Source organism: Pecten maximus, chromosome 1 (genome assembly GCF_902652985.1).
Source record: "Pecten maximus chromosome 1, xPecMax1.1, whole genome shotgun sequence".
NCBI classification, from domain to species: Eukaryota; Metazoa; Mollusca; class Bivalvia; order Pectinida; family Pectinidae; genus Pecten; species Pecten maximus.
In genome coordinates this window covers 24,463,868-24,491,155 of record NC_047015.1, presented here as the reverse complement: position 1 = coordinate 24,491,155, position 27,288 = coordinate 24,463,868, and the positions used below count along the sequence as shown (strand labels likewise).

The 27,288-nt window shown below is 38.0% G+C and overlaps 1 protein-coding gene across 1 annotated transcript in view; it reads right to left on the bottom strand.

Annotated features, from left to right (window-relative positions):
* Window positions 1–639: 639 nt before the first annotated feature.
* LOC117324417 (GPI inositol-deacylase-like) overlaps window positions 640–27,288 on the bottom strand; it is a 65,743-nt gene continuing 39,094 nt past the window's right edge. The window contains exons 21-27 of the mRNA XM_033880300.1: window positions 9,602–9,692; window positions 5,095–5,188; window positions 4,610–4,810; window positions 3,976–4,105; window positions 2,371–2,510; window positions 1,911–2,012; window positions 640–1,032 (exon numbers count right to left, since the gene is read on the bottom strand). Coding sequence (XP_033736191.1) covers window positions 891–1,032; window positions 1,911–2,012; window positions 2,371–2,510; window positions 3,976–4,105; window positions 4,610–4,810; window positions 5,095–5,188; window positions 9,602–9,692 — 900 coding nt within the window. The 3' untranslated portion in view covers window positions 640–890. The remainder of the gene's footprint in view (window positions 1,033–1,910; window positions 2,013–2,370; window positions 2,511–3,975; window positions 4,106–4,609; window positions 4,811–5,094; window positions 5,189–9,601; window positions 9,693–27,288) is intronic.

Genomic DNA, 27,288 nt, shown 5'->3' with positions numbered 1-27,288 from the left:
ATACAGATCTATACAGCCCTGTGATGTAACTCTATACAGATTAATACAGCCCTGTGATGTAACTCTATACAGATTAATACAGCCCTGTGATGTAACTCTATATAGATTAATACAGCTCTGTGATGTAACTATACAGATTAATACAGCCCTGTGATGTAACTCTATACAGATTAATACAGCCCTGTGATGTAACTCTATACAGATTAATACAGCCCTGTGATGTAACTCTATACAGATTAATACAGCTCTGTGACGTAACTATACAGATTAATACAGCTCTGTGACGTAACTATACAGATTAATACAGCCCTGTGATGTAACTATACAGATTAATACAGCCCTGTGATGTAACTATACAGATTAATACAGCCCTGTGACGTAACTATACAGATTAATACAGCTCTGTGATGTAACTATAGATTGATGACAGTGTCATAGTCAATAAAAACACAGACTAAATGTTCATATGTAGCAATTACACAAACTGTATCACTGAACCTTCTAGTTTGATTGCTGATACATCAGTGACTAGGCAACACATAAGCTTTACTGGCAGGAACAAATAATATATCGGTAACTATGGCAACATCACTATAAAAGCAGTAGTTAGATCAAAGCACAGTAGATTCCTGATAGTGAACAGGACATGGTTCTTTATTTGGTAACAGAATATATTAAACATGTAAGTATAAACATAATTTGCTAGATTTTTTATCTTACTATATAATCCTTGAAAATCATTCACTGTTTTCAAGTGATCCTGATATAAAATCTTAAAAAAACAACTTGTCCATGGTCAGCACTATAGCAGGTTGTGGTCAAAATACATTTGTAACAAGGCTGTTTATTGGTTGATGTTGTTGGGACTGGTTTGTTTGGGTGGGCTTATCCTACAGAATGGCTTGACAGGTGGCGATGAGGGACAGTGTAAACACGATGATGTAGGGTACACGGAACAACGACACAGTACTGTACAGTAGCATCACCACAGCACCGCCATAGATACCAAAGTACCAAGCTCTGTAGTTTATTCTGAAACACAAAAACAGTCACAGTGTATCATATAGTCAAAGTATTGTGAGTAATATCTCATCCTGAAACACAAAAACAGTCACAGTGTATCATTATAGTCAAAGTATTGTGAGTAATATCTTATCCTGAAACACAAAAACAGTCACAGTGTATCATTATAGTCAAAGTATTGTGAGTAATATCTTATCCTGAAACACAAAAACAGTCACAGTGTATCATTATAGTCAAAGTACAGTGAACACTACACAAAAACAGTCGCAGTGTATCATATAGCCAAAGTACAGTGAACAATATCTCATCCTGAAACACAAAAACAGTCGCAGTGTATCATTATAGTCAAAGTACAGTGAACAATACACAAAAACAGTCGCAGTGTATCATATAGTCAAAGTACAGTGAACACTACACAAAAACAGTCACAGTGTATCATTATAGTCAAAGTACAGTGAACACTACACAAAAACAGTCTCAGTGTATCATATAGCCAAAGTACAGTGAACAATATCTCATCCTGAAACACAAAAACAGTCGCAGTGTATCATTATAGTCAAAGTACAGTGAACAATACACAAAAACAGTTGCAGTGTATCATATAGTCAAAGTACAGTGAACACTACACAAAAACAGTCGCAGTGTATCATATAGTCAAAGTACAGTGAACAACAGTTTATCCTAAAACAAAAATATTCCAATGAAATATCATAGCCATCAGAGAACATACATATGTTCATACTGAAATAAAACATACACAATACTTTATTTCAAATATTCTCCAGATGAGAAACCAAATCATCATAGCATAAATTGTACACTTGGTTAAATACCGAAAATCTCACCCCACACTGCTATGTGTACAAAGGACTAGATGTTGTCTTTACCTTGGAGGGAGGGGGTTATCCAGAAGGAGGATTGTTCCTAAGGCTGTCACCCCCAATGTTGCTGGTACAAGGTTATCATCACCATACAGTAAAATAGAATATCTGTAATTTAAAACACAAGAATTCAACACCATGTATAAACTATAACATTCTCATAAACATTAAACACCATCTATTACGTCTGGTGAAATATTCATCAGTCTTTCTACCAAGATCTTTGTTCTTCATCATAAAATCTGACACGTGGCTGCTAAACTAGATATTTCTGGCCTGGGTAATGAGACTAGACATACTGAGAACCACTTACTTGATATTTCTGGCCTGGGTAATGAGACTAGACATACTGAGAACCACTTACTTGATGTTTCTGGCCCAGATAATCAGACTTGACACACTGAGAACCACTTACTTGATATTTCTGGCCTGGGTAATGAGACTAGACATACTGGGAACCACTTACTTGAGGTTTTTGGCCCAAGTGATTAAAACTGGTATATTAATGATCATCATCCACAGCCATAATAGGTATACAGAGAAAAAGAAGTGGAATCTGCTGACCTCGGCCGCCGACTCACTTGACTGGTATTTCAATGTGAGAAGCTGTACAGAAGGAAGCATTTATCATAAGAACATTTAACATTGCCAATACTATAGCACTTTACTTGGTAATTTATCTGAACATTGATAATTATTTCTTATATCAAAGTTTTCTGATGAAGAACCTTAAAAGTTATTTAAATACCTATATTATTTTCAAGTTATGCAAGAAAATACAATCTACAAAAGTGAACAAAAACGATACCCTGGTTCAGGATTGTATGAACTGCTACACACTACATAGTGTTTATACCTTGGTTCAGGATAGTATGAACTGCTACACACTACATACAGTGTCTATATCATGGTTCAGGATAGTATAAACTCCTAGACACTACATACAGTGTTTATACCCTGGTTCAGGATTGTATAAACCCCTAGACACTACATACAGTGTTTATACCCTGGTTCAGGATTGTATAAACTCCGAGACACTACATACAGTGTTTATATCCTGGTTCAGGATAGTATAAACTCCTAGACACTACATACAGTGTTTATACCCTGGTTCAGGATTGTATAAACCCCTAGACACTACATACAGAGTTTATACCCTGGTTCAGGATTGTATAAACTCCTAGACAATACATACAGTGTTTATACCCTGGTTCAGGATAGTATAAACCCCTAGACACTACATACAGTGTTTATACCCTGGTTCAGGATTGTATAAACCCCTAGACACTACATACAGTGTTTATACCCTGGTTCAGGATTGTATAAACCCCTAGACACTACATACAGTGTTTATACCCTGGTTCAGGATTGTATAAACTCCTAGACACTACATACAGTGTTTATACCCTGGTTCAGGATTGTATTAACTCCTAGACACTACATACAGTGTTTATACCCTGGTTCAGGATTGTATAAACTCCTAGACACTACATACAGTGTTTATACCCTGGTTCAGGATTGTATAAACTCCTAGACATTACATACAGTGTTTATACCCTGGTTCAGGATTGTATAAACTCCTAGACACTACATACAGTGTTTATACCCTGGTTCAGGATTGTATAAACTCCTAGACACTACATACAGTGTTTATACCCTGGTTCAGGATTGTATAAACTCCTAGACATTACATACAGTGTTTATACCTTGGTTCAGGATTGTATAAACTCCTAGACATTACATACAGTGTTTATACCCTGGTTCAGGATTGTATAAACTCTTAGACAATACATACAGTGTTTATACCCTGGTTCAGGATTGTATAAACTCCTAGACACTACATACAGTGTTTATACCCAGGTTCAGGATTGTATAAACTCCTAGACACTACATACAGTGTTTATACCCAGGTTCAGGATTGTATAAACTCCTAGACACTACATACAGTGTTTATACCCAGGTTCAGGATTGTATAAACTCCTAGACACTACATACAGTGTTTATACCCAGGTTCAGGATTGTATAAACTCCTAGACACTACATACAGTGTTATACCAATAAATGTACTCACCTTTATAAATATCATAAAATACATTATCAGGATACCAAGTGAACTACAGATGAGGATCGAGCTTACTATGGCAAAGCCCACAAGGAAAATCTCTAATTTCCTCCATAAAGTCCCAATATTTCCTAAAAATCTGAAAGTCAATATGAACTGAATTATAGAATTAGTGATACACAATAATTCATAGGTTAAATATGAACACAAAGTTGCTTGTCTTGTTGTTTAACTAGACCTTATCAGTGTTAACTGACAAAAAGTTATGCCCAAAGTTACATGTTTTAATGTTTTGATAATCTTGACTTGTGTTATGTAATTTGTAAAGCTTTTTACTAGAGATACACATTATTCTTCAGATAAGCAAAGTAAGAAATCATACATACAATGTATAATATAGTGATGTTAGGTACGGCATAATCTTCTCAACAGTGGAACATGGGGTTTATTCTAAGCAACATAATACATCTACTAACCACAGAGTATGTGAGAATCTACTGAATTACCAATAGCTTATTTGAAGAATATCATACATTCTGAATATCAACAATAAACACTGCTGCCTATAAAAATCCACCGACTTCACTTCAAGTAGGAGACAATGAGGTACTAATAAGATTTCTGTGAAGGTAAAACTTGTTACCTGGATAACAGGAGACCGGTCAAGGTGCTGATGATGGTGAACACCTTGGAGACAAAATAGCACTCAAAGTTAACAAGACCCTGAGAGATGAAGAAAAGGAGTAAGGGCAGGAAGCGTAGGTTTATACCCTGACTATCAAGGAACACAACATCCAACTCTGGTAGGCCCATCACTCTACTGACTGGTTGTACACTTGGGTGTCTATAATAAAGGGGAGATCACTCTTAACAACATGATGATATGCATGTATTTTATTATGAACTTGTCACAAATGTTGTGAAAAAAAATCTCAGTCTTTCATTTTTCATGAAAATCATTCAAAAGTACTTAATGCATGCTGAAACCTTAACCAACAATACAATATCTATAAAACTTGATTTATTGTATAATGGAATGATCATCATATCACATATATTGCTTCAACAACTTTCATCACCACAATAAATGTAGTATTTGAGTATAGGACACAATGAAAAGGTACTGACTGAAGGAGACCCAGCAACAACATCACCACTGGGATTAGTTTGAATGGCTGAGCATTGGCAGCTATGGCATCCAGAATACTCGGGCAACTTCCATCTGAAACATCAAATCAAGGTTCATGTCTGAAACATCATATCAAGTTTTATGTATTATGCTCTTCCATTAAACAACAAAAGGTCCATTGTGTCTGTATAGCTGTTTCTTTGACTATATGATCTGGAAAAGAAGTTAAATGCTGTTAGCTAACTAGAGACATCACCTATACATACCCTGGTAATTATCACACTATTCCGTACAATTTCCCATGCATGTTGAGATTTTATAAGAATTATGCTGTGTCACTTTCCCTGCTTTTGTATGTTAAATGACAATAAACAACTATCAACAAGAGGCCCAAGGGTCAATAAGCTCCAGGGGCCAATATGGGCAACATTTGCATGCCATCAAACTGCCTTCCAATATGCACATATATTGGTCAGACTGACGCATTGGGGATGATGGGCAGAGCCAAAAAGGCTAAAATTTCTTCTTCTCAACTCCCAACCTTATTATTACTATACTATAGTTCATATAAGGAAATCACATTTTTGACAATAATTTGTTGGATTTCTTTTGGAATTAATTCTAACTTGGTTAGAATTAGCAACTGTCATCCCTTCCAACTAATTTGAACCAAGTTAGAGCGAATTCCAATGGAAATTCAGCAAACAATAGCCAAAAACGTTATTTCAATTCGTATACATTTGTATAACCCAAAGTAAAGTGTACTCCCTCCCGATGGCGTAAACGCGAGACCCTGGGGTCATCAAATTCACAATTCTGGTAGAGCACCTGAAAGTCCATCTATAAAGAGTATTTGATTCTACCTGAGAAGATGTTTTTTGAAATTTCAGTTATTTTGACCCTTTTGGCCCCACCCACCAGTCCCTGGGGGTCAGTCAGACCCAACATATGCATACCATCAAACTGTCATTCCATGCTGATAATGTTAACCAACTTTGTCTCAGATGATCTAAAAATTCTGATAAAAAAAAACAATTTGATGGAATGAGCAAATACATCTGATTTCATGATATGACTGTGCTTTTTTTTTTTGCTTCCCTTATTGGTCAATTCTAAACAAGGCACTTCCTCACATTCCATGATTTTGTAATTAGAAAATTAACCAATCAGCATGCTTACAGAACGGCAGTGCTGATGACATTCATTGAGAAGATGGCAGGCAATGGAAAGTTCACAACATCAAACGATGATTAATTTCAAAGGCTTTTGTTTAGAAATGAGGGATCTGAAAACACCAGACAAGCGAAGGACATCTATGCTAAAAACATTCCAATGCTTTCTATAGGTAAAAAGGAGCCAAATGAAAGAAGTTATTTTCAAAGTTTTGAAAGTTTTCTTGTTGTCGACAAGAGATCCAAGAGGGATCTAGGTACCCACCATTGAATGATCTTTATTGGTTCTGTGTAAGACTGATCCTCCCAGTACTTCTCAAGAAATAGTGATTAAACAAGGATTGTTTGTGATGGATGTAGACAAAACACAATTTGTCTGATGATGGGGAGCTAAGAATCCACCAAATGTTCATGTTTTTGACCCTGGAATTTACCTGTGAGTATTTGAAATCTCTATTGTCTTCCTGATTTGTATTACCTATGATTTAATCCTGTACCAAATCATACTTCCTGTGGTACTAGGACCTTATTATGGCAACAAAGAAATGTCACAGTGCTAGCTAATTGGTCCAATAATTTTAACATTCGACATGCACCTCAATTTATACATTTAAAAGTTTTTATCAAAATCTTCCAAAAAAATGTAACAGAATTAAATTGGATTTTAAAATCATCCTAAAAATTGAGTATCTAACCAGGTCAGAGTTTTTTTTGTAAATGGAAACTCAGAAAGCCTGTGTTTTTGAAACTGATTGTACCAATATTTTAATAAATTGTCATTCAGAATTGTATTGATTAGTGGTGTGTAAAATTACACTGCAAAGCCAGCAGATGTAGTGTATGCTCAATTTAACACATTATGTTTAAGGAACAACATATACCTGATGATAATACAGGAAATATTGAGTGTTTTTAAGGTTATTATAGACATTAATTTAAAAGTATCAGTTTGGTGCCTTTCCATTGGTGTATCTGAAACTAATAATGGATAAAAGAACTGTGTATAAAATCAACACAGACTAAACAGATAAAACCAACACGTGCTGACAGGTGAAAATCAATTAACTCAATGAAGGAGGGAGAGGTATTTTATCGAGTTGATTAATTAGTAGGCCTCTCGTTCATCTGGTTAGTTACTAGGTACACCAATCAATGTAGCCACACTGGCCTTGTACTGGATCAATGTACAGGTAACTTGTGTGACACTAACCGACACAGGTAAACCATCTCACTTTACAGGTATTTTAGTATGCAACAAACTGCAATGCTATTAATGCTTTATTGACAACAATCTACTCAAATCTATAGATTACCTTGTTCTCATTGACTGACCATTGTATGTTTAACCAATATTAACAGGTTTGACCATTGTACACAAATAAACAGCATCTTTTTAATACAGGATGGCATGATTGACAAAGAAGTTTTAAGTTAGGTACTGGGACAACACTCATATAGTAAACGTAACAATACAGTGTCAACAATAACAAAACATCAATCAAAACACTATACACAATGATGTGTCTTAGAAACAGACTGAAGTACAACTGTTGGAGTAGTACTGGTGTAGTACTGGGCCTAGTGATGGTGTAGTACTGGGCCCTAGTGATGGTGTAGTACTGGGCCCTAGTGATGGTGTAGTACTGGGCCCTAGTGATGGTGTAGTACTGGGCCCCAGTGATGGTGTAGTACTGGGCCCTAGTGATGGTGTAGTACTGGGCCCTAGTGATGGTGTAGTACTGGGCCCTAGTGATGGTGTAGTACTGGACCCTAGTGATGGTGTAGTACTGGGCCCTAGTGATGGTGTAGTACTGGGCCCTAGTGATGGTGTAGTACTGGGCCCTAGTGATGGAATAGTACTGGGCCCTAGTGATGGTATAGTACTGGGCCCTAGTGATGGTGTAGTACTGGGCCGTAGTGATGGTGTAGTACTGGGCCCTAGTGATGGTGTAGTACTGGACCCTAGTGATGGTGTAGTACTGGGCCCTAGTGATGGTGTAGTACTGGGCCCTAGTGATGGTGTAGTACTGGGCCCTAGTGATGGTGTAGTACTGGGGTAGTACTGGGCCCCAGTGATGGTGTAGTACTGGGCCCCAGTGATGGTATAGTACTGGGCCCTAGTGATGGTATAGTACTGGGCCCCAGTGATGGTGTAGTACTGGGCCCCAGTGATGGTGTAGTACTGGGCCCCAGTGATGGTGTAGTACTGGGCCCTAGTGATGGTGTAGTACTGGGCCCCAGTGATGGTGTAGTACTGGGCCCAAGTGATGGTGTAGTACTGGGGTAGTACTGGGGTAGTACTGGGCCCCAGTGATGGTGTAGTACTGGGCCCTAGTGATGGTGTAGTACTGGGCCCCAGTGATGGTGTAGTACTGGGCCCCAGTGATGGTGTAGTACTGGGCCCCAGTGATGGTGTAGTACTGGGCCCTAGTGATGGTATAGTACTGGGCCCTAGTGATGGTTTAGTACTGGGCCCTAGTGATGGTGTAGTACTGGGCCCCAGTAATGATGTAGTACTGGGCCCCGGTGATGGTGTAGTACTGGGCCCTAGTGATGGTATAGTACTGGGCCCTAGTGATGTTGTTGTACTGGGCCCTAGTGATGGTATAGTACTGGGCCCTAGTGATGGTGTAGTACTGGGCCCTAGAGATGGTGTAGTACTGGGCCCCAGTGATGGTGTAGTACTGGGGTAGTACTGGGGTAGTACTGGGCCCCAGTGATGGTGTAGTACTGGGGTAGTACTGGGGTAGTACTGGGCCCCAGTGATGGTGTAGTACTGGGCCCTAGTGATGGTGTAGTACTGGGCCCCAGTGATGGTGTAGTACTGGGCCCCAGTGATGGTGTAGTACTGGGCCCTAGTGATGGTATAGTACTGGGCCCTAGTGATGGTTTAGTACTGGGCCCTAGTGATGGTGTAGTACATGTACTGGGCCCCAGTAATGATGTAGTACTGGGCCCCGGTGATGGTGTAGTACTGGGCCCCGGTGATGGTGTAGTACTGGGCCCTAGTGATGGTATAGTACTGGGCCCTAGTGATGTTGTTGTACTGGGCCCTAGTGATGGTATAGTACTGGGCCCTAGTGATGGTATAGTACTGGGCCCTAGTGATGGTGTAGTACTGGGCCCTAGAGATGGTGTAGTACTGGGCCCTAGTGATGGTGTAGTACTGGGCCCTAGTGATGGTGTAGTACTGGGCCCTAGTGATGGTATAGTACTGGGCCCTAGTGATGGTGTAGTACTGGGCCCTAGTGATGGTATAGTACTGGGCCCTAGTGATGGTGTAGTACTGGGCCCTAGTGATGTTGTTGTACTTGGCCACAGGGAGAGTACTTACCCCTAGTAATGATGAAGAGCTGTTGTATAAGACCCAGTAGTAGCACAGCCACCATGTAAGCAGGAAGTAGAGGGCCATAGAATCTCACCAGCTGTAACAGAAAGGGCTACCTCAGACTGGAGCAATAATCACCCAATGATTCCAGAAATTTGATTCTAGTAGTGAATTATACATCATTCAATGAGTATATTCATAAAATAACACACAGTATCATTGACACAGAAGAGAGTTGTCTTGTAAAGATCTGATCTTAAGGTTATTTGGAACAATTACACCTTTTGTATACATATGATTTATATTCCATTTACTTCCAAAATCTCTGTAAGTTGCTTGTGGTAGCTTTGTGTTAAGAAATTTTTGACAACCCATTTTTGAACTTTAGATAAAATAGTTATGTTGAATATGACGTGTGTTTGCAAAGCTCTGACATCTATATCGACCATAGATACCAAAAAAAGACAGTTTAATCCTTAATTGTCCCATCTGTCTGTATAAATCACATTATAGTCTATAAAAGTCACCTAGGAACAAGTCAGTTGACTTAATAATTAAACCAGTCTTTATTTATTCTGTATAACTAAAGCCACATAAGAATCAGTCTTTAGTCTGTACAACTAAAGCCACATAAGAATCAGTCTTTAGTCTGTACAACTAAAAGCCACATAAAAACCAGTCTTTAGTCTGTAAAACTAAAAGTCACTTCTTCAATCAGTTCTTTATGATAAAATCTCTGGATTTCAAACATAACATTAGTTTTAAATGCCATACTTTACTGAGCGTTGTGTATTTACAGACATTTATATTAAGAGTTTGTGATGACCACTGCTGATACTGCCCTAACTTGACTTAGTCAAACAGAAAAACTGCCCTTTACATAGCCAATGGGTCAACTATAGCATTGGAATCCAGATATCTTTCTACCGTGATTGTAAAGGCCAGTTTTAATCCTGTTAAAACGGTCAGTTTAAATGACTAGCTAGGACACCTTACCTGTGTGTCCCTAGATAGAGTTTCGTTTGCTGGCTGGATGACATGTAATTAGGATCAACAGGCATTAGAGAGGTCACTTTACTACCAATGTTTGTGAACAGGAGAAAAACAATGTTGAGATTTTTATAAATACTAAGTACAAACATTGACCGCTTCAAGTTTGTGTATTTGACCAGCGGATTTCACGGCTGGCTACTTCGCTGTGATTAACCAATCGTCAACATTATAAGAAAGTGCAACAAGTAAAGATTAACCCAAACAAATCTCTTCCACATGTTTGTGGATCGTGTATGGTTCCTGGTCATTGTTGTCAAGTGGCCATGACGAGGAGATGTCCTTGTTCACACTCCCTTCAATGGTAAGTATACACTTTTCACACCTATCTATTGGATTATATCAACACCAGTTGTAAGTGGTAACAAGTATTGTCAGTGCTAGATGATACCTCAGGGTAAAATATTGACAACATGAATACCTTCTCTGGGTGAGGGTAAAATATTGACAACATGAATACCTTCTCTGGGTGAGGGTAAAATATTGACAACATGAATACCTTCTCTGGATGATGGTAAAATATTGACAACATGAATACCTTCTCTGGATGATGGTAAAATATTGACAACATGAATACCTTCTCTTGGTGAGGGTAAAATATTGACCACATGAATACCTTCTCTGGATGATGGTAAAATATTGACCACATGAATACCTTCTCTGGGTGAGGGTAAAATATTGACAACAGGGATACCTTCTCTTGATGAAAGTAAATATTAACAACACATATACCTTCTCTGGCTGAAAATATGATTTTGATTACACAGATACCTACTCTTGATGAAAATATGATTTTGACTACACAGATACCTGACCTCTGGATGAAGACAATATCTATTATTTCCTTTATTCAGACACCTCAGTTATCTATCTACCCCATCATGTATAGGTATAGTAACATGAAATGTTTGTAGGTACCTATTTTATAGTTTCCAGCTCTTAAGTTTTGTGGTACAAATTGTTTATATTCATCTACTTATTTATATTCATGGACTTATTTATATTCATGGACTTATTTATATTCATGGACTTATTTTGTTGTATTTATTTCCTTAGTTCCTTATCAACAACGATAAGTTCAATATAAACAATGTAAGTTTTACGTAAATAATACTCCTTAACAGGGAGTCATTGGAGTACCAACCTAGTACGTGTAACATCATACTCCATACAGGGAGTCATTGGAGTACCAACCTAGTACATGTAACATAATACTCCATACAGGGAGTCATTGGAGTACCAACCTAGTACGTGTAACATCATACTCCAAACAGGGAGTCATTGGAGTACCAACCTAACATCTAGTGAAGATCTATATAGAGTTGAGTATGTGTAACATCATATTCCTTAACAGGGAGTCATTGGAGTACCAACCTAGTACGTGTAACATCATACTCCATACAGGGAGTCATTGGAGTACCAACCTAGTACATGTAACATCATACTCCATACAGGGAGTCATTGGAGTACCAACCTAACATCTAGTGAAGATCTATATAGAGTTGAGTACATGTAACATCATACTCCATACAGGGAGTCATTGGAGTACCGACCTAACATCTAGTGAAGATCTATATAGAGTTGAGTACGTGTAAAATCATACTCCTTACAGTGAGTCATTGGAGTACAAACCTAGTACATGTAACATCATACTCCTTTCAGGGAGTCATTGGAGTACCAACCTAACATCTAGTGAAGATCTACATAGAGTTGAGTACGTGTAAAATCATACTCCTTACAGGAAGTCATTGGAGTACCAACCTAACATCTAGTGAAGATCTATATAGAGTTGAGTACGTGTAAAATCATACTCCTTACAGGGAGTCATTGGAGTACAAACCTAGTACATGTAACATCATACTCCTTACAGGGAGTCATTGGAGTACCAACCTAGTACGTGTAACATCATACTCCTTACAGGGAGTCATTGGAGTACAAACCTAGTACATGTAACTTCGTACTCCTTAACAGGGAGTCATTGGAGTACCAACCTAACATCTAGTGAAGATCTATATAGAGTTGAGTACCTGTAAAATCATACTCCTTACAGGGAGTCTTTGGAGTACCAACCTAACATCTAGTGAAGATCTATATAGAGTTGAGTACATGTAAATTCATACTCCTTACAGGAAGTCAATGGAGTACCGACCTAACAACTAGTGAAGATCTATATAGAGTTGAGTACGTGTAAAATCATACTCCTTACAGGGAGTCATTGGAGTACCAACCTAACATCTAGTGAAGATCTATATAGAGTTGAGTACGTGTAAAATCATACTCCTTACAGGGAGTCATTGGAGTATCAACCTAACATCTAGTGAAGATCTATATAGAGTTGAGTACCTGTAAAATCATACTCCTTACAGGGAGTCATTGGAGTACAAACCTAGTACATGTAACATCATACTCTTACAGGGAGTCATTGGAGTACCAACCTAGTACGTGTAACATCATACTCCTTACAGGGAGTCATTGGAGTACAAACCTAACATCTAGTGAAGATCTATATAGAGTTGAGTACGTGTAACATCATACTCCTTACAGGGAGTCATTGGAGTACCAACCTTACATCTAGTGAAGATCTATATAATGTTGAGTACATGTAAAATCATACTCCTTACAGGGAGTCATTGGAGTACCAACCTAGTACGTGTAACATCATACTCCTTACAGGGAGTCATTGGAGTACCAACCTAGTACATGTAACATCATACTCCTTACAGGGAGTCATTGGAGTACCAACCTAACATCTAGTGAAGATCTATATAGAGTTGAGTACCTGTAAAATCATACTCCTTACAGGGAGTCTTTGGAGTACCAACCTAACATCTAGTGAAGATCTATATAGAGTTGAGTACATGTAAATTCATACTCCTTACAGGAAGTCAATGGAGTACCGACCTAACACTAGTGAAGATCTATATAGAGTTGAGTACCTGTAAAATCATACTCCTTACAGGGAGTCATTGGAGTACCAACCTAACATCTAGTGAAGATCTATATAGAGTTGAGTACGTGTAAAATCATACTCCTTACAGGGAGTCATTGGAGTATCAACCTAACATCTAGTGAAGATCTATATAGAGTTGAGTACCTGTAAAATCATACTCCTTACAGGGAGTCATTGGAGTACAAACCTAGTACATGTAACATCATACTCTTACAGGGAGTCATTGGAGTACCAACCTAGTACGTGTAACATCATACTCCTTACAGGGAGTCATTGGAGTACAAACCTAGTAGATCTATAGAGTGAGTACCTAATCATACTCCTTACAGGGAGTCATTGGAGTACCAACCTAACATCTAGTGAAGATCTATATAGAGTTGAGTACATGTAAAATCATACTCCTTACAGGGAGTCTTTGGAGTACCAACCTAACATCTAGTGAAGATCTATATAGAGTTGAGTACATGTAAATTCATACTCCTTACAGGAAGTCAATGGAGTACCGACCTAACAACTAGTGAAGATCTATATAGAGTTGAGTACCTGTAAAATCATACTCCTTACAGGGAGTCATTGGAGTACCAACCTAACATCTAGTGAAGATCTATATAGAGTTGAGTACGTGTAAAATCATACTCCTTACAGGGAGTCATTGGAGTATCAACCTAACATCTAGTGAAGATCTATATAGAGTTGAGTACCTGTAAAATCATGCTCCTTACAGGGAGTCATTGGAGTACAAACCTAGTACATGTAACATCATACTCTTACAGGGAGTCATTGGAGTACCAACCTAGTACGTGTAACATCATACTCCTTACAGGGAGTTATTGGAGTACAAACCTAGTACATGTAACATCATACTCCTTACAGGGAGTCATTGGAGTACCAACCTAACATCTAGTGAAGATCTATATAGAGTTGAGTACCTGTAAAATCATACTCCTTACAGGGAGTCTTTGGAGTACCAACCTAACATCTAGTGAAGATCTATATAGAGTTGAGTACATGTAAATTCATACTCCTTACAGGAAGTCAATGGAGTACCGACCTAACAACTAGTGAAGATCTATATAGAGTTGAGTACGTGTAAAATCATACTCCTTACAGGGAGTCTTTGGAGTACCAACCTAACATCTAGTGAAGATCTATATAGAGTTGAGTACGTGTAAAATCATACTCCTTACAGTGAGTCATTGGAGTACAAACCTAGTACATGTAACATCATACTCCTTTCAGGGAGTCATTGGAGTACCAACCTAACATCTAGTGAAGATCTATATAGAGTTGAGTACGTGTAAAATCATACTCCTTACAGGAAGTCATTGGAGTACCAACCTAACATCTAGTGAAGATCTATATAGAGTTGAGTACGTGTAAAATCATACTCCTTACAGGGAGTCATTGGAGTACAAACCTAGTACATGTAACATCATACTCCTTTCAGGGAGTCATTGGAGTACCAACCTAACATCTAGTGAAGATCTATATAGAGTTGAGTACGTGTAAAATCATATTCCTTACAGGGAGTCATTGGAGTACAAACCTAGTACATGTAACATCATACTCCTTAACAGGGAGTCATTGGAGTACCAACCTAACATCTAGTGAAGATCTATATAATGTTGAGTACCTGTAAAATCATACTCCTTACAGGAAGTCATTGGAGTACCGACCTAACATCTAGTGAAGATCTATATAGAGTTGAGTACATGTAAATTCATACTCCTTACAGGAAGTCAATTGGAGTACCGACCTAACAACTAGTGAAGATCTATATAGAGTTGAGTACATGTAAAATCATACTCCTTACAGAGAGTCATTGGAGTACCAACCTAACATCTAGTGAAGATCTATATAGAGTTGAGTACGTGTAAAATCATACTCCTTACAGGGAGTCATTGGAGTATCAACCTAACATCTAGTGAAGATCTATATAGAGTTGAGTACCTGTAAAATCATACTCCTTACAGGGAGTCATTGGAGTACCAACCTAACATCTAGTGAAGATCTATATAGAGTTGAGTACCTGTAAAATCATACTCCTTACAGGGAGTCTTTGGAGTACCAACCTAACATCTAGTGAAGATCTATATAGAGTTGAGTACATGTAAAATCATACTCCTTACAGAGAGTCATTGGAGTACAAACCTAATATCTAGTGAAGATCTATATAGAGTTGGGTATATCATAAAGTCACTTATAATCATATGTCATTGTTTGATCCTGAGTATTAGCTGTATTGCGTATATCATCAGATATTTCTAAACTCTGAGTTATCTCTGATTAGTTGACTGTGTTGTAATTTATTGAGATTTGAGAGGTTAATATATTTTCTATGAGATGAGAATTAGAGAGATTTACCTATAGAAGGTTGCTGAGTGATCTCTATCACTAAGGTACCAAAGGCCCTTACCACTATCAAACAACATGCGTAGGACAATAGGGTCTGGAGGAAGGACATAATTAACCAAGTATTTGTCAGTCAGCCAGGTGTAACCTTAACACAAATATTTGTGTTACAGGGTTTGATACCCCCAATAACTGTGGTAATATTGACATATAACAAGACTTTGTTACCAAAATCTTGGATCAAACAGACTGAACAAACAGCCTGTCATAGGAGCGTGATAGATGTGAATATCTGACACCCGGCCTCATCCTGTACCACCTAGCACTGACACCATTCATATTAATGATACACAAATAATCCACCATTCCCACCTTTCTCCAGCGGCTCACATAACATTCAGCTTGGTCAGTAATAAACTTGATTTCCTGTGTCTATAGAGTCCATTATTACCAGTAATCAAATGGCTATAGTGCCTTGTTGATTTGAAGGCTTTCAGCAACTGTGAGAAAACTTATAACAGAAGCATGTAAATGGAATTCATACAATGATGTGTTATTGTTATTTCTTATTTGGATTAAATATTCAAGCTTGACATTTCTTTCCAAACAATAAATCACTACGATCTACACCACTACAGATTCTTTGAATTGCTATTGCTTACTTTTACAATTAATATATTATTTCAAACACTGATTTTTTCTATGTTGTTTATTCTAAATGAATCATATGATTTTTATCCTGAGATTTTTAATGCTCAATTTATTAAGTCAGTATTCCCACTAAGTAATTCCTACTCTCCCACTGAGTATTTCCTACTCTCCTACTGAGTAATTCCTAATATCCTACTGAGTAATCCCTACTCTCCCACTGAGTAAGTCCTACTCTCTCACTGAGTAATTCCTAATATCCCACTGAGTATTTCCTACTTTCCCACTGAGTAATTCCAACTCTCCCACTGAATAATTCCTACCCTCCCACTGAGTAATTCCTACCCTCCCACTGAGTAATCCCTACTCTCCTACTGAGTATTTCCTACTCTCCCACTGAGTAATTCCTACTCTCCCACTGAGAATTTCCTACTCTCCCACTGAGTAATTCCTACTCTCCCACTGAGTAATTCCTACTCTCCCACTGAGTAATTCCTACTCTCCCACTGAGTAATTCCTACTCTCCTACTGAGTAATTCCTAATATCCTACTGAGTAATTCCTACTCTCCTACTGAGTAATTCCTAATATCCCACTGAGTAATTCCTACTCTCCACTAAGTAATTCCTACTCTCCACTGAGTAATTCCTACTCTCCTACTGAGTAATTCCTAATATCCTACTGAGTAATTCCTACTCTCCTACTGAGTAATTCCTACTCTCCCACTGAGTATTTCCTACTCTCCTACTGAGTAATTCCTAATATCCCACTGAGTAATTCCTACTCTCCACTAAGTAATTCCTACTCTCCCACTGAGTAATTCCTACTCTCCTACTGAGTAATTCCTAATATCCTACTGAGTAATTCCTACTCTCCTACTGAGTATTTCCTACTCTCCCACTGAGTAAATCCTACTCTCCCACTGAGAATTTCCTACTCTCCTACTGAACTTGTCCCCCTGGCCGGTCCTTACTCTGAACTTGTCCCCTGGCCGGTCCTTACTCTGAACTTGTCCCCTAGTCCATCCTTACTCTGAACTTGTCCCCTGGTCAGTTCTTACTTTGAACTAGTCCCCTGGTCCATCCTTACTTTGAATTTATCCCCTGGACCATCCTTACTTTGAACTTGTCCCCTGGTCCATCCTTACTCTGAACTTGTCCCCTGGTCCATCCTTACTTTGAACTTGTCCCCTGGTCCATCCTTACTTTGAACTTGTCCCCTGGTCCATCCTTACTTTGAACTTGTCCCCTGGTCCATCCTTACTTTGAACTTGTCCCCTGGTCCATCCTTACTCTGAACTTGTCTCCTGGTCCAACCTTACTCTGAACTTGTCCCCTGGCCGGTCCTTACTCTGAACTTGTCCCCTAGTCCATCCTTACTCTGAACTTGTCTCCTGGTCAGTTCTTACTTTGAACTAGTCCCCTGGTCCATCCTTACTCTGAACTTGTCCCCTGGTCCATCCTTACTTTGAACTTGTCCCCTGGTCCATCCTTACTTTGAACTTGTCCCCTGGTCCATCCTTACTTTGAACTTGTCCCCTGGTCCAACCTTACTTTGAACTTGTCCCCTGGTCCATCCTTACTCTGAACTTGTCCCCTGACCGGTCCTTACTCTGAACTTGTCCCCTAGTCCATCCTTACTCTGAACTTGTCCCCTGGTCAGTTCTTACTTTGAACTAGTCCCCTGGTCCATCCTTACTTTGAACTTGTCCCCTGGTCCATCCTTACCTGAACTAGTCCCCTGGTCCATCCTTACTTTGAACTAGTCCCCTGGTCCATCTTACTCTGAACTTGTCTCCCTGGTACAGTTCCTTACTTTGAACTAGTCCCCTGGTCCATCCTTACTCTGAACTTGTCCCCTGGTCAGTTCTTACTCTGAACTTGTCCCCTGATTGGTCCTTACTTTGAACTTATCCCCTGGTCCATCCTTACTCTGAACTTGTCCCCTGGTCAGTTCTTACTCTGAACTTGTCCCCTGGTTCATCCTTACTCTGAACTTGTCCCCTGGTCAGTTCTTACTTTGAACTTGTTATTTTTCCCTTTTTAACCTTAACCCTTCTGAATATGATATATGATATTGCTTCCAATAACTTCAATCACTTGGTTATATAATATGTCAAACCATTTGTGTAAGTGATCGAGTCAAGTAAATGTTTACATGGTCCAGTGTTGAAATAATGTTAACAGATATATTTGTGCAATAAAGAGATAACAAATATGTACCCATAATAAATACAGATAAACAGAGATGTATCCATAATAAATACAGATAAGTAGAGATGTATCCATAATAGATACAGATAAACAGAGATGTATCCATAATTGATACAGATAAACAGAGATGTATCCATAATAAACACAGATAAACAGAGATGTACCTATAATAAATACAGATAAACAGAGATGTACCCATAATAAATACAGATAAACAGAGATGCACCATTAATAAATACAGATAAGTAGAGATGTATCCATAATAAACACAGATAAACAGAGATGTACCTATAATAAATACAGATAAACAGAGATGTACCCATAATAAACACAGATAAACAGAGATGTACCTATAATAAATACAGATAAACAGAGATGTACCCTTAATAAATACAGATAAGTAGAGATGTATCCATAATAGATACAGATAAACAGAGATGTATCCATAATTGATACAGATAAACAGAGATGTATCCATAATAAACACAGATAAACAGAGATGTACCTATAATAAATACAGATAAACAGAGATGTACCCATAATAAATACAGATAAACAGAGATGCACCATTAATAAATACAGATAAATAGAGATGTACCCATAATGAATACAGATAAATAGATATGTACCCATAATAGATACAGATAAACAGAGATGTACCCATATAATAAATACAGATAAACACAGATGTACCCATAACAAGAGATCCCAGAGGGATCTTGGCGCCCACCATTGAATGATCTTCATAGGTTCCATGTCAGATTGATCTTTTCTCTACTTTTCCCTTCATTTTACTAATCTGTGCAAATTGAGACATCCCTCCAGTACTTTTCAAACAAGGGAATCCTAGCTATATAAGAAATTTGAGATTTAACGATAATGGCTGTTTGTTTGCCAGGTTGTTTTCAGGACAGACTGGTCCAAAAATGCAATACAAGGGACCAAGGCGAACCTACTTATGAAATTTGAGAAAGATCCATTCAGTACTTTAAGAAATAGAGATAACAAACTTCAATTGTCAAAATCCAAGATGGCGGTCTGTCGGCCATATTGTTTTCCAATTGATCTCAAAATGCAATAAGCATAACTAGGCATCAAGGAGAACCTCCATATGAAATTTGAGAAAGATCTCTTCAGTGCATTCTGAGAAATAGCGATAACAAACTTCAATTGTCAAAATCCAAGATGGCTGCCTGTCGGCCATGTTATTTTCAGATTGGTCTAAAAATGCAATATGCATAACTAGGCACCAAGGGAAACTTACATATGAAATTTGAGAAAGATCCCTTAAATACTCTCTCAGAAATAGAGATAACAAACTTCAATTGTCAAAATCCAAGATGGCTGCCTGTCGGCCATGTTGTTTTCAGATTGGTCTCAAAACGCAATATGCATAACAAGGCACCAAGGGAAACTTACATATGAAATTTCAGAAAGATCCATTCAGTACTTTCTCAGAAATAGTGATAACAAACTTCAATTGTCAAAATCCAAGATGGCTGCCTGTCGGCCATGTTGTTTTCTGATTGGTCTCAAAACGCAATATGCATAACTACGCACCAAGGGAAACCTACATATGAAATTTCAGAAAGATCCATTCAGTACTTTCTCAGAAATAGTGATAACAAACTTAAATTGTCAAAATCCAAGATGGCTGCCTGTCAGCCATGTTGTTTTCAGATTGCTCTCAAAACGCAATATGCATAACTAGGCACCAAGGGAAACCTACATATGAAATTTCAAAAAGATCCACTCAGTACATTTCTCGGAAATAGCGATAACAAACTTCAATTGTCAAAATCCAAGATGGCTGCCTGTCAGCCATGTTGTTTTCAGATTGGTCTCAAAATGCAATATGCATAACTAGGCACCAAGGGAAACCTACATATGAAATTTCAAAAAGATCCATTCAGCACTTTCTCAGAAATAGTGATAACAAACTTCAATTGTCAAAATCCAAGATGGCTGCCTGTCGGCCATGTTGTTTTCCGATTGCTCTCAAATCGCGATATGCATAACTAAGCACCAAGGGGAACTTACATATGAAATTTCAGAAAGATCCCTTCAGTACTTTCTCAGAAATAGCGATAACAAACTTCAATTGTCAAAATCCAAGATGGCTGCCTGTCGGCCATGTTGTTTTCCGATTGGTCTCAAAATGCAATATGCATAACTAAGCACCAAGGGGAACCTTCATATGAAATTTGAGAAAGATCCATTCAGTACTTTCTCAGAAATAGCGATAACAAACTTCAATTGTCAAAATCCAAGATGGCTGCCTGTCGGCCATGTTGTTTTCAGATTGGTCTCAAAACGCAATATGCATAACTAGGCACCAAGGGGAACCTACATATGAAATTTGAGAAAGATCCCTTCTGTACTTTCTCAGAAATAGCGATAACAAGAATTGTTTACGGACGGAGGGACGGACGGAGGGACGGACCACGGACCACGGACGCAGGGCGATTTGAATAGCCCACCATCTGATGATGGTGGGCTAATAAATATAGATAAACAGAGATGTACCCGTGTAATAACATATGTACCTGAGATGTATACAGGCAATTAGATTTACATTTGATGTAAACATGCTAAACAAATGTTCCTGAAATGTACACAGGAAAACAGATGTACCTGAAATGTACACAGGTAAAAGTATGAACCTGTGATGTACACAGGTAAGGTGAGATGTACCTATGATGTACACAAGGAAGCAGAAAAACCTGCAATATACACTACTAAACAGAGATGTACCAGTGATGTAAACAGATAAACAGAAATGTACCTGTGATGTACATACTCGTAAACAGAGATATACCTGTTATGTACACAGGTAAACATATTACCTGTGATGTACATAATAGGGTAAACAGAGATGTACATGTGATGTAAACAGGTAAACAAATGTACATGCACTGTAAACAGACAAACAGATGTACCTGTGATGTACATACTCGTAAACAGAGATGTACCTGTTATGTACACAGGTAAACAGATGTAGCTGTAATGTAAATGGATAAGCAATATGTTAAGGCTGCCCTCCCGATCCCGTGTCATTCCACACCTATTCAGTTCAAATTTACTGATTAAAACATATGACAAGATTGTTTAGTACTATTATGATTTACCTGAATAGATTTTGATATCTCAAACCAACTTTATTAAAATCGTGGCCTTACATCTTCTATACAACAGTATACCTGTACAGGTGTAAAAGAAATTCATAAGAGAGAGAAGACATTGATTACAGGTAGCTGATCACCAAACCTGTGAGGACACTCCAAAATGTTTTCAAAGTTAATTCAATCATCATGGTAATATGACATATATTATTGTCACAAAAAACAATAAGAAACAGTTCTAAAGTGAGATAAGATGCCACATGCCTAGTCAAACCTAGGAGCCAATTTACTGTTTCAATGCTATCAGACTGACAGTTATAATCTTCCCATATTGAATTTTGCGTGCTGTGATTTTGACTGTAAAACTGAATGATACACCTGGCCAGGGTGAATCTGTTTGTTGATATGGTGTCCAGTGTGAAATGTCTCCAGCTGTATTGACCAATGAACCTTACAAAGTATCTAAGATTGTCCTGGGGCAGTCAACCAACCACATGGCTTAATTTAGCGAAGTTAATGTTAAGACAACAGTTGGAGGTGGTGCATACTGTCAGTGGACCATATTGCACAGATCAAATTGTGTGTTCAGACAGAAATTCAAACCAGGGTGAATCCCGGCTATTGATTGGTGTGAATGATTTAGTTTTAAGTTGTCAATGCAGGAACAAAGGAATGTAACGTTAATTTATTCAGTATAAAAAATGCCATTCCTGAGTTTAAAAGTCAGTGCTGTTGACTGGTCTACAGGTGATATTACGGTAGCGGACACCATGTAGTGTATTGGTGGTGGCTGTGTATTGGTGGAGATAGTTCCGGGCGATGAATCTGATTGGTGTTAGTAGTGATACCTTGCTGATAGGTGCTATGGATGGTCCCAGGACAATTGGACGGTTGTACAACTCACCCGGCACCCTGTGACACTGCATAAACCTCATTGTTCCACACGGGTCAACAATGGAACTTACAACTATTTTGGCCAGCAGACACAAAAACAAAACAACAAATAGATGGAATCTGGGTTTATCCTCAGTCAAAGTCTGTGATTTTCAGATAACAAGTTTCAACACCTATTGATGGGCAAGGGTTTGACAGACTTATCCCAACAACAAACTACCAACGCTGATCAGATACGTCTAGGCTGGCTGTGTTCAAGGAAACACTGATGTGGAGAAAATTTATACCAATGGAACATTGGCCAAATATATTATGGAATAACAAAATGTCTACCTGTTGGATGTCTGCAAAATGGTTTGTATTTCATAACTATAGGATCGGTAATTTATTCTCTGTGATTAAATCTTAATTCCAATATTCAAAGTCTGTACCTACCTCAGAGATTTAACTAAGAAATACTGATCAAACTTAATAGTCATACCAAAATTATTTATAGATATTTTTAGAGCCACAATATATTTGGCACTGAAACTGTGGGAAAAAAAGTTGTAAGAACAGCCAAACAGATGTGATGTTTTTGTTCAGTGAGGCTGTGTAGGGTTGTCATTGAATTGTCTATGTTACACTCTACCAAACCTGTATAGCATACCTTACTATTGTCATCGTAAAACCCAGTGTCTACCGTGTTAATCATACAAATACAATCGTTATTACGCATATCAATCAAACTTGATACACACTTATTAAATATTTTATGTAGACCTGTTCACTGTGATAATTAGCAGTAAATCATTTCATTGTTACTTGTGTATGTTAAACTTTGTGAAAAATTTCAAATTAAATTTTTAAAAGTACAAAAAGACAAAATAACTTCCATTTAACTTTATGACATCTTATGTACAGGTTTGTAGCTGTATAGTTTACATGGACAACAGTGGTCACACAATCAAACACTGCTAATAGTATAAGTAAAGGGCCAAAGATTGTCAAACACAGAGAAGACCTCGAACACAGGGACACATTTACTGTACCACACATGTACCCTCCAGCCATCTCTACTGTGTCTAGGATCATGAAATGACTTATCCATATAAACTGTAAAACAAGGTCATTACTTTGTACAACCTCAATTTATAGTGCTGTAAAGAAACCACTAACCTCTCCCTGTTCTAGAGGCCTGTCATACCCCAACCTCCAATGTCAAATCTTATCTATACCAAGTGAAAAGAGAAATCTAATATTCACTGCCCAACAATTCAAATGTATGTGTCTATGACTTCCTCAAGGAGAAATGATATCAAAATTGAACTGTTTTTTACTAAGGGTGTAATGTTGCCCACTGTAATTAATAGATATGCATGGGACATTTAAAGATTGTTATCCAATATATCTATCATATAAATTGAAACCTGAAATGATGTTAATATCATGATGAGATAATTTTATAATCACAGTTTTATAGACGAGTAAAATAGGATTAAAATAAGTATGGCAAAATAAAATGGTGACCCTGATTTGACATCACAAATGAAACATAATTATGTAATTTAAGTGAGACTAATGAAAATTCTAATTGAAATTTAAAAAGAATCATTTGAAATGAAAACGATGTTTAATTTCTGTGTAGAGACTAACAATTCATAAGGATTCAATGTCTTAACAGAATTGTCAGAGGTAAAGTTTACAGGTGAAAATAATTAAAAACTTGTGGTTCCAGGTAATACCGTGTATTTTCAGTCAATAATCAGGTTTGGTATAGGGAACATCACTGTGAAGTACACAGGTTCCATAAATTGATTAAGTATTTGTATGTAAAAATGAAAGGAGGTGATGACTTTTAGGTGTGTACAAACACTGACTCAATAATCACAGACAGCACTACATAACAGGGCATACTAATCCACTCTGGTTCATATTCACATTTAATTATGTTATATCTTCATTCTAGCCAGCTTTTTGTGGACATTCAATTTACTATTTAATCTGAACATAAAATGAATTCCATAAAGTTAAAAAATCATTCCCAAATTGTGTGACAAGTGACTATAGAATCAAGTAGAATGTTAAGCTCTATCACTTAAACACACCAATCATGGATTGTAGTCATTTAATTAAACCATACAACTAAAAACATCAATATATATATATATATAGATAATTTTAAGGTTATATGGGTAGACTTTTAAAGTTTTTAAAGTAGGCTCCTGGGTATAATTGATACTGGAGACAACATTTGTGTCACATCACCAGGCAACATACGGATGATTTACTGTCTGTTTTGTGAATTTCATGTCTACACCTGTCATTTTTCCACCAGGTTATTAGTGAGATGAAACAACAGCCAAACTTTATACCTGGAGCAAACTAGAATGTCTGACAAAGATAATTACACAATAACCATTTTTGAGATGGTTAGATACAAGGTACCAGGGAATTGTTGGGGTCTGTCTCTATGGTAACTGCAGACTAATTGTAACCTTGGGCTGTATGGAGATGCCTTTGTTCCATGAGTATCAGTTATTCTGTGTTAATAATAAATACCTACATATCTCCCTTGGGTAAGGTATACCTTTATAATTGTAACAGAATACACAGGTATTATCTGGGAAAACTGTCGATATAAAAACGGACTACACCATGTACAAGTTATCCCCTCCACTACTCAGATGGGGTAATGAGTTTAATTATACACCCTTATATCATTAATGTGATTAGTTTAAAATGCATTGAAATGTAGGCCACCAGTAATATTGACCCAGCTCTGAGCACCAACCCACCTGGTCACATTCCTACCCAGCCGATAACAACAAAACTGTTTCTGCTGTCGAGACTATGTAATGATGGATTAACTACAGCCAAACTGCGAAAGGAAAAGACTAATAAAGGTGTTTTGTGAATAGGCTAATATTTGTTTGGGAATTTTATATGTACATAATCAATTATTATGTTCATTTAAAGTTCCCAAAAGGGTAATATTGGACTTTTTGCACCATAATCTAACAAATGGGAATGTAATTGAGAAATCACTGTGAACATTTTACCTACTGAGTAAACTTCATAAGGTACAATACTCCAGGGGAGACCTCATTTGTTTCCTGTTGAAGTGTCCTTTATTTCTATCTGTTTGTCTGGCACACAGATGATGAAAGCGCGGTATCACTATTTGAAGTGAGAGTGACAAGTATTCAAACAGTGTGTACCAGAGAACTCAGTCCTCACGTAAGGCACCCCTTATCTCAAATCATCCAGAATTAATCTGTTTTTAGCAACGTTTTTTGACGCATAGATTTGATAACAAGTACATTTCTCAATTTTACAAAACTTTTTTCTGCTACATTTTTCAGGGGGAATCATGTACAACAGCCTGAAGGATCAGTGTGGTGGTGAGGTGATAAAGGTGTTGTGTCCAAATAACAGGTTTTAAAGTCAAGATGAATCAGCAGACGCTGCTGTACCATACAAAAATCCAGGACTGGAGTCAAATCTACCACCTCAAGGCAGATGGCCGCGTCTGCAAGGCATCAAAGGTACCTTACCTCCCTCCTCACAAACTTCAACAAATTGAAGTCTGGAGGAAAGATGTATCGAAAACTTTGAGAAAAACTTGTTCTGCCAGGCCAGACCGGTCTCAACCAAAAGCTACTAAAGATATCAGACCAGTTTCTGAAATAGTACGCACAGCCACCCCTCATCAGATTAATGGGCATGGCAGACCTCGGCCAAGGAGTGCCTGGTCAAACTCCACAAATGACATGCAAACGGTGACAAGTAACTTAGCAGAGACGTCACTACACTACGCAGCCCAGAGAGAGCAACTCCATAAAGTAAACGCCTCTAGGAGACAATCAATAAGAATCAATAGAAAGCAGGTAACACACACAGGTGATGCTGAGGCAAGAGCAGAGCGCTGTGTCAGAACGGAAAGAGGATCACTGTTGAACTCGCCTAAGGAGATCATCCCAAACGGCAGTGTCCACAGGGAGCAGGAGGAGGAAGAAGAGGAGGATAACTTTAGTGATGTTGAGGTACTAAGCAGTGTTACACAGTTCAGGATGGAGAACAGGGGACATATGATACAGGTGAAGGACCAGGCAGTGTTGTCCATGAGATCACAATCAAACAATCTTCTTAATGTCTTATCTGTGGACGACTGCAAAATGGCTATCAGATCAAGACAGAGAAATAGAATCATTCAGGACCAGGTACGGAATGGAGAAACAAGTTCTGATGATAAACACACTGACACAGACTCTATAGGAAAATTAACATTGGATAAAAGTAGGACTAGCTATGAAAGGAAGACTGGTGCTGACAAGGCAAATGAAACAGCTTCCAAACTCGGACGCGACTCAAAAGTGCCCGCAAAAAGTCGTACAGCTAAAATTACCAAGGCGATAGACAATATGGTGCACGACAGAAAGGTAATGAATGACTTGGACCGTAATTTTGACTCAAGAATTGGTTC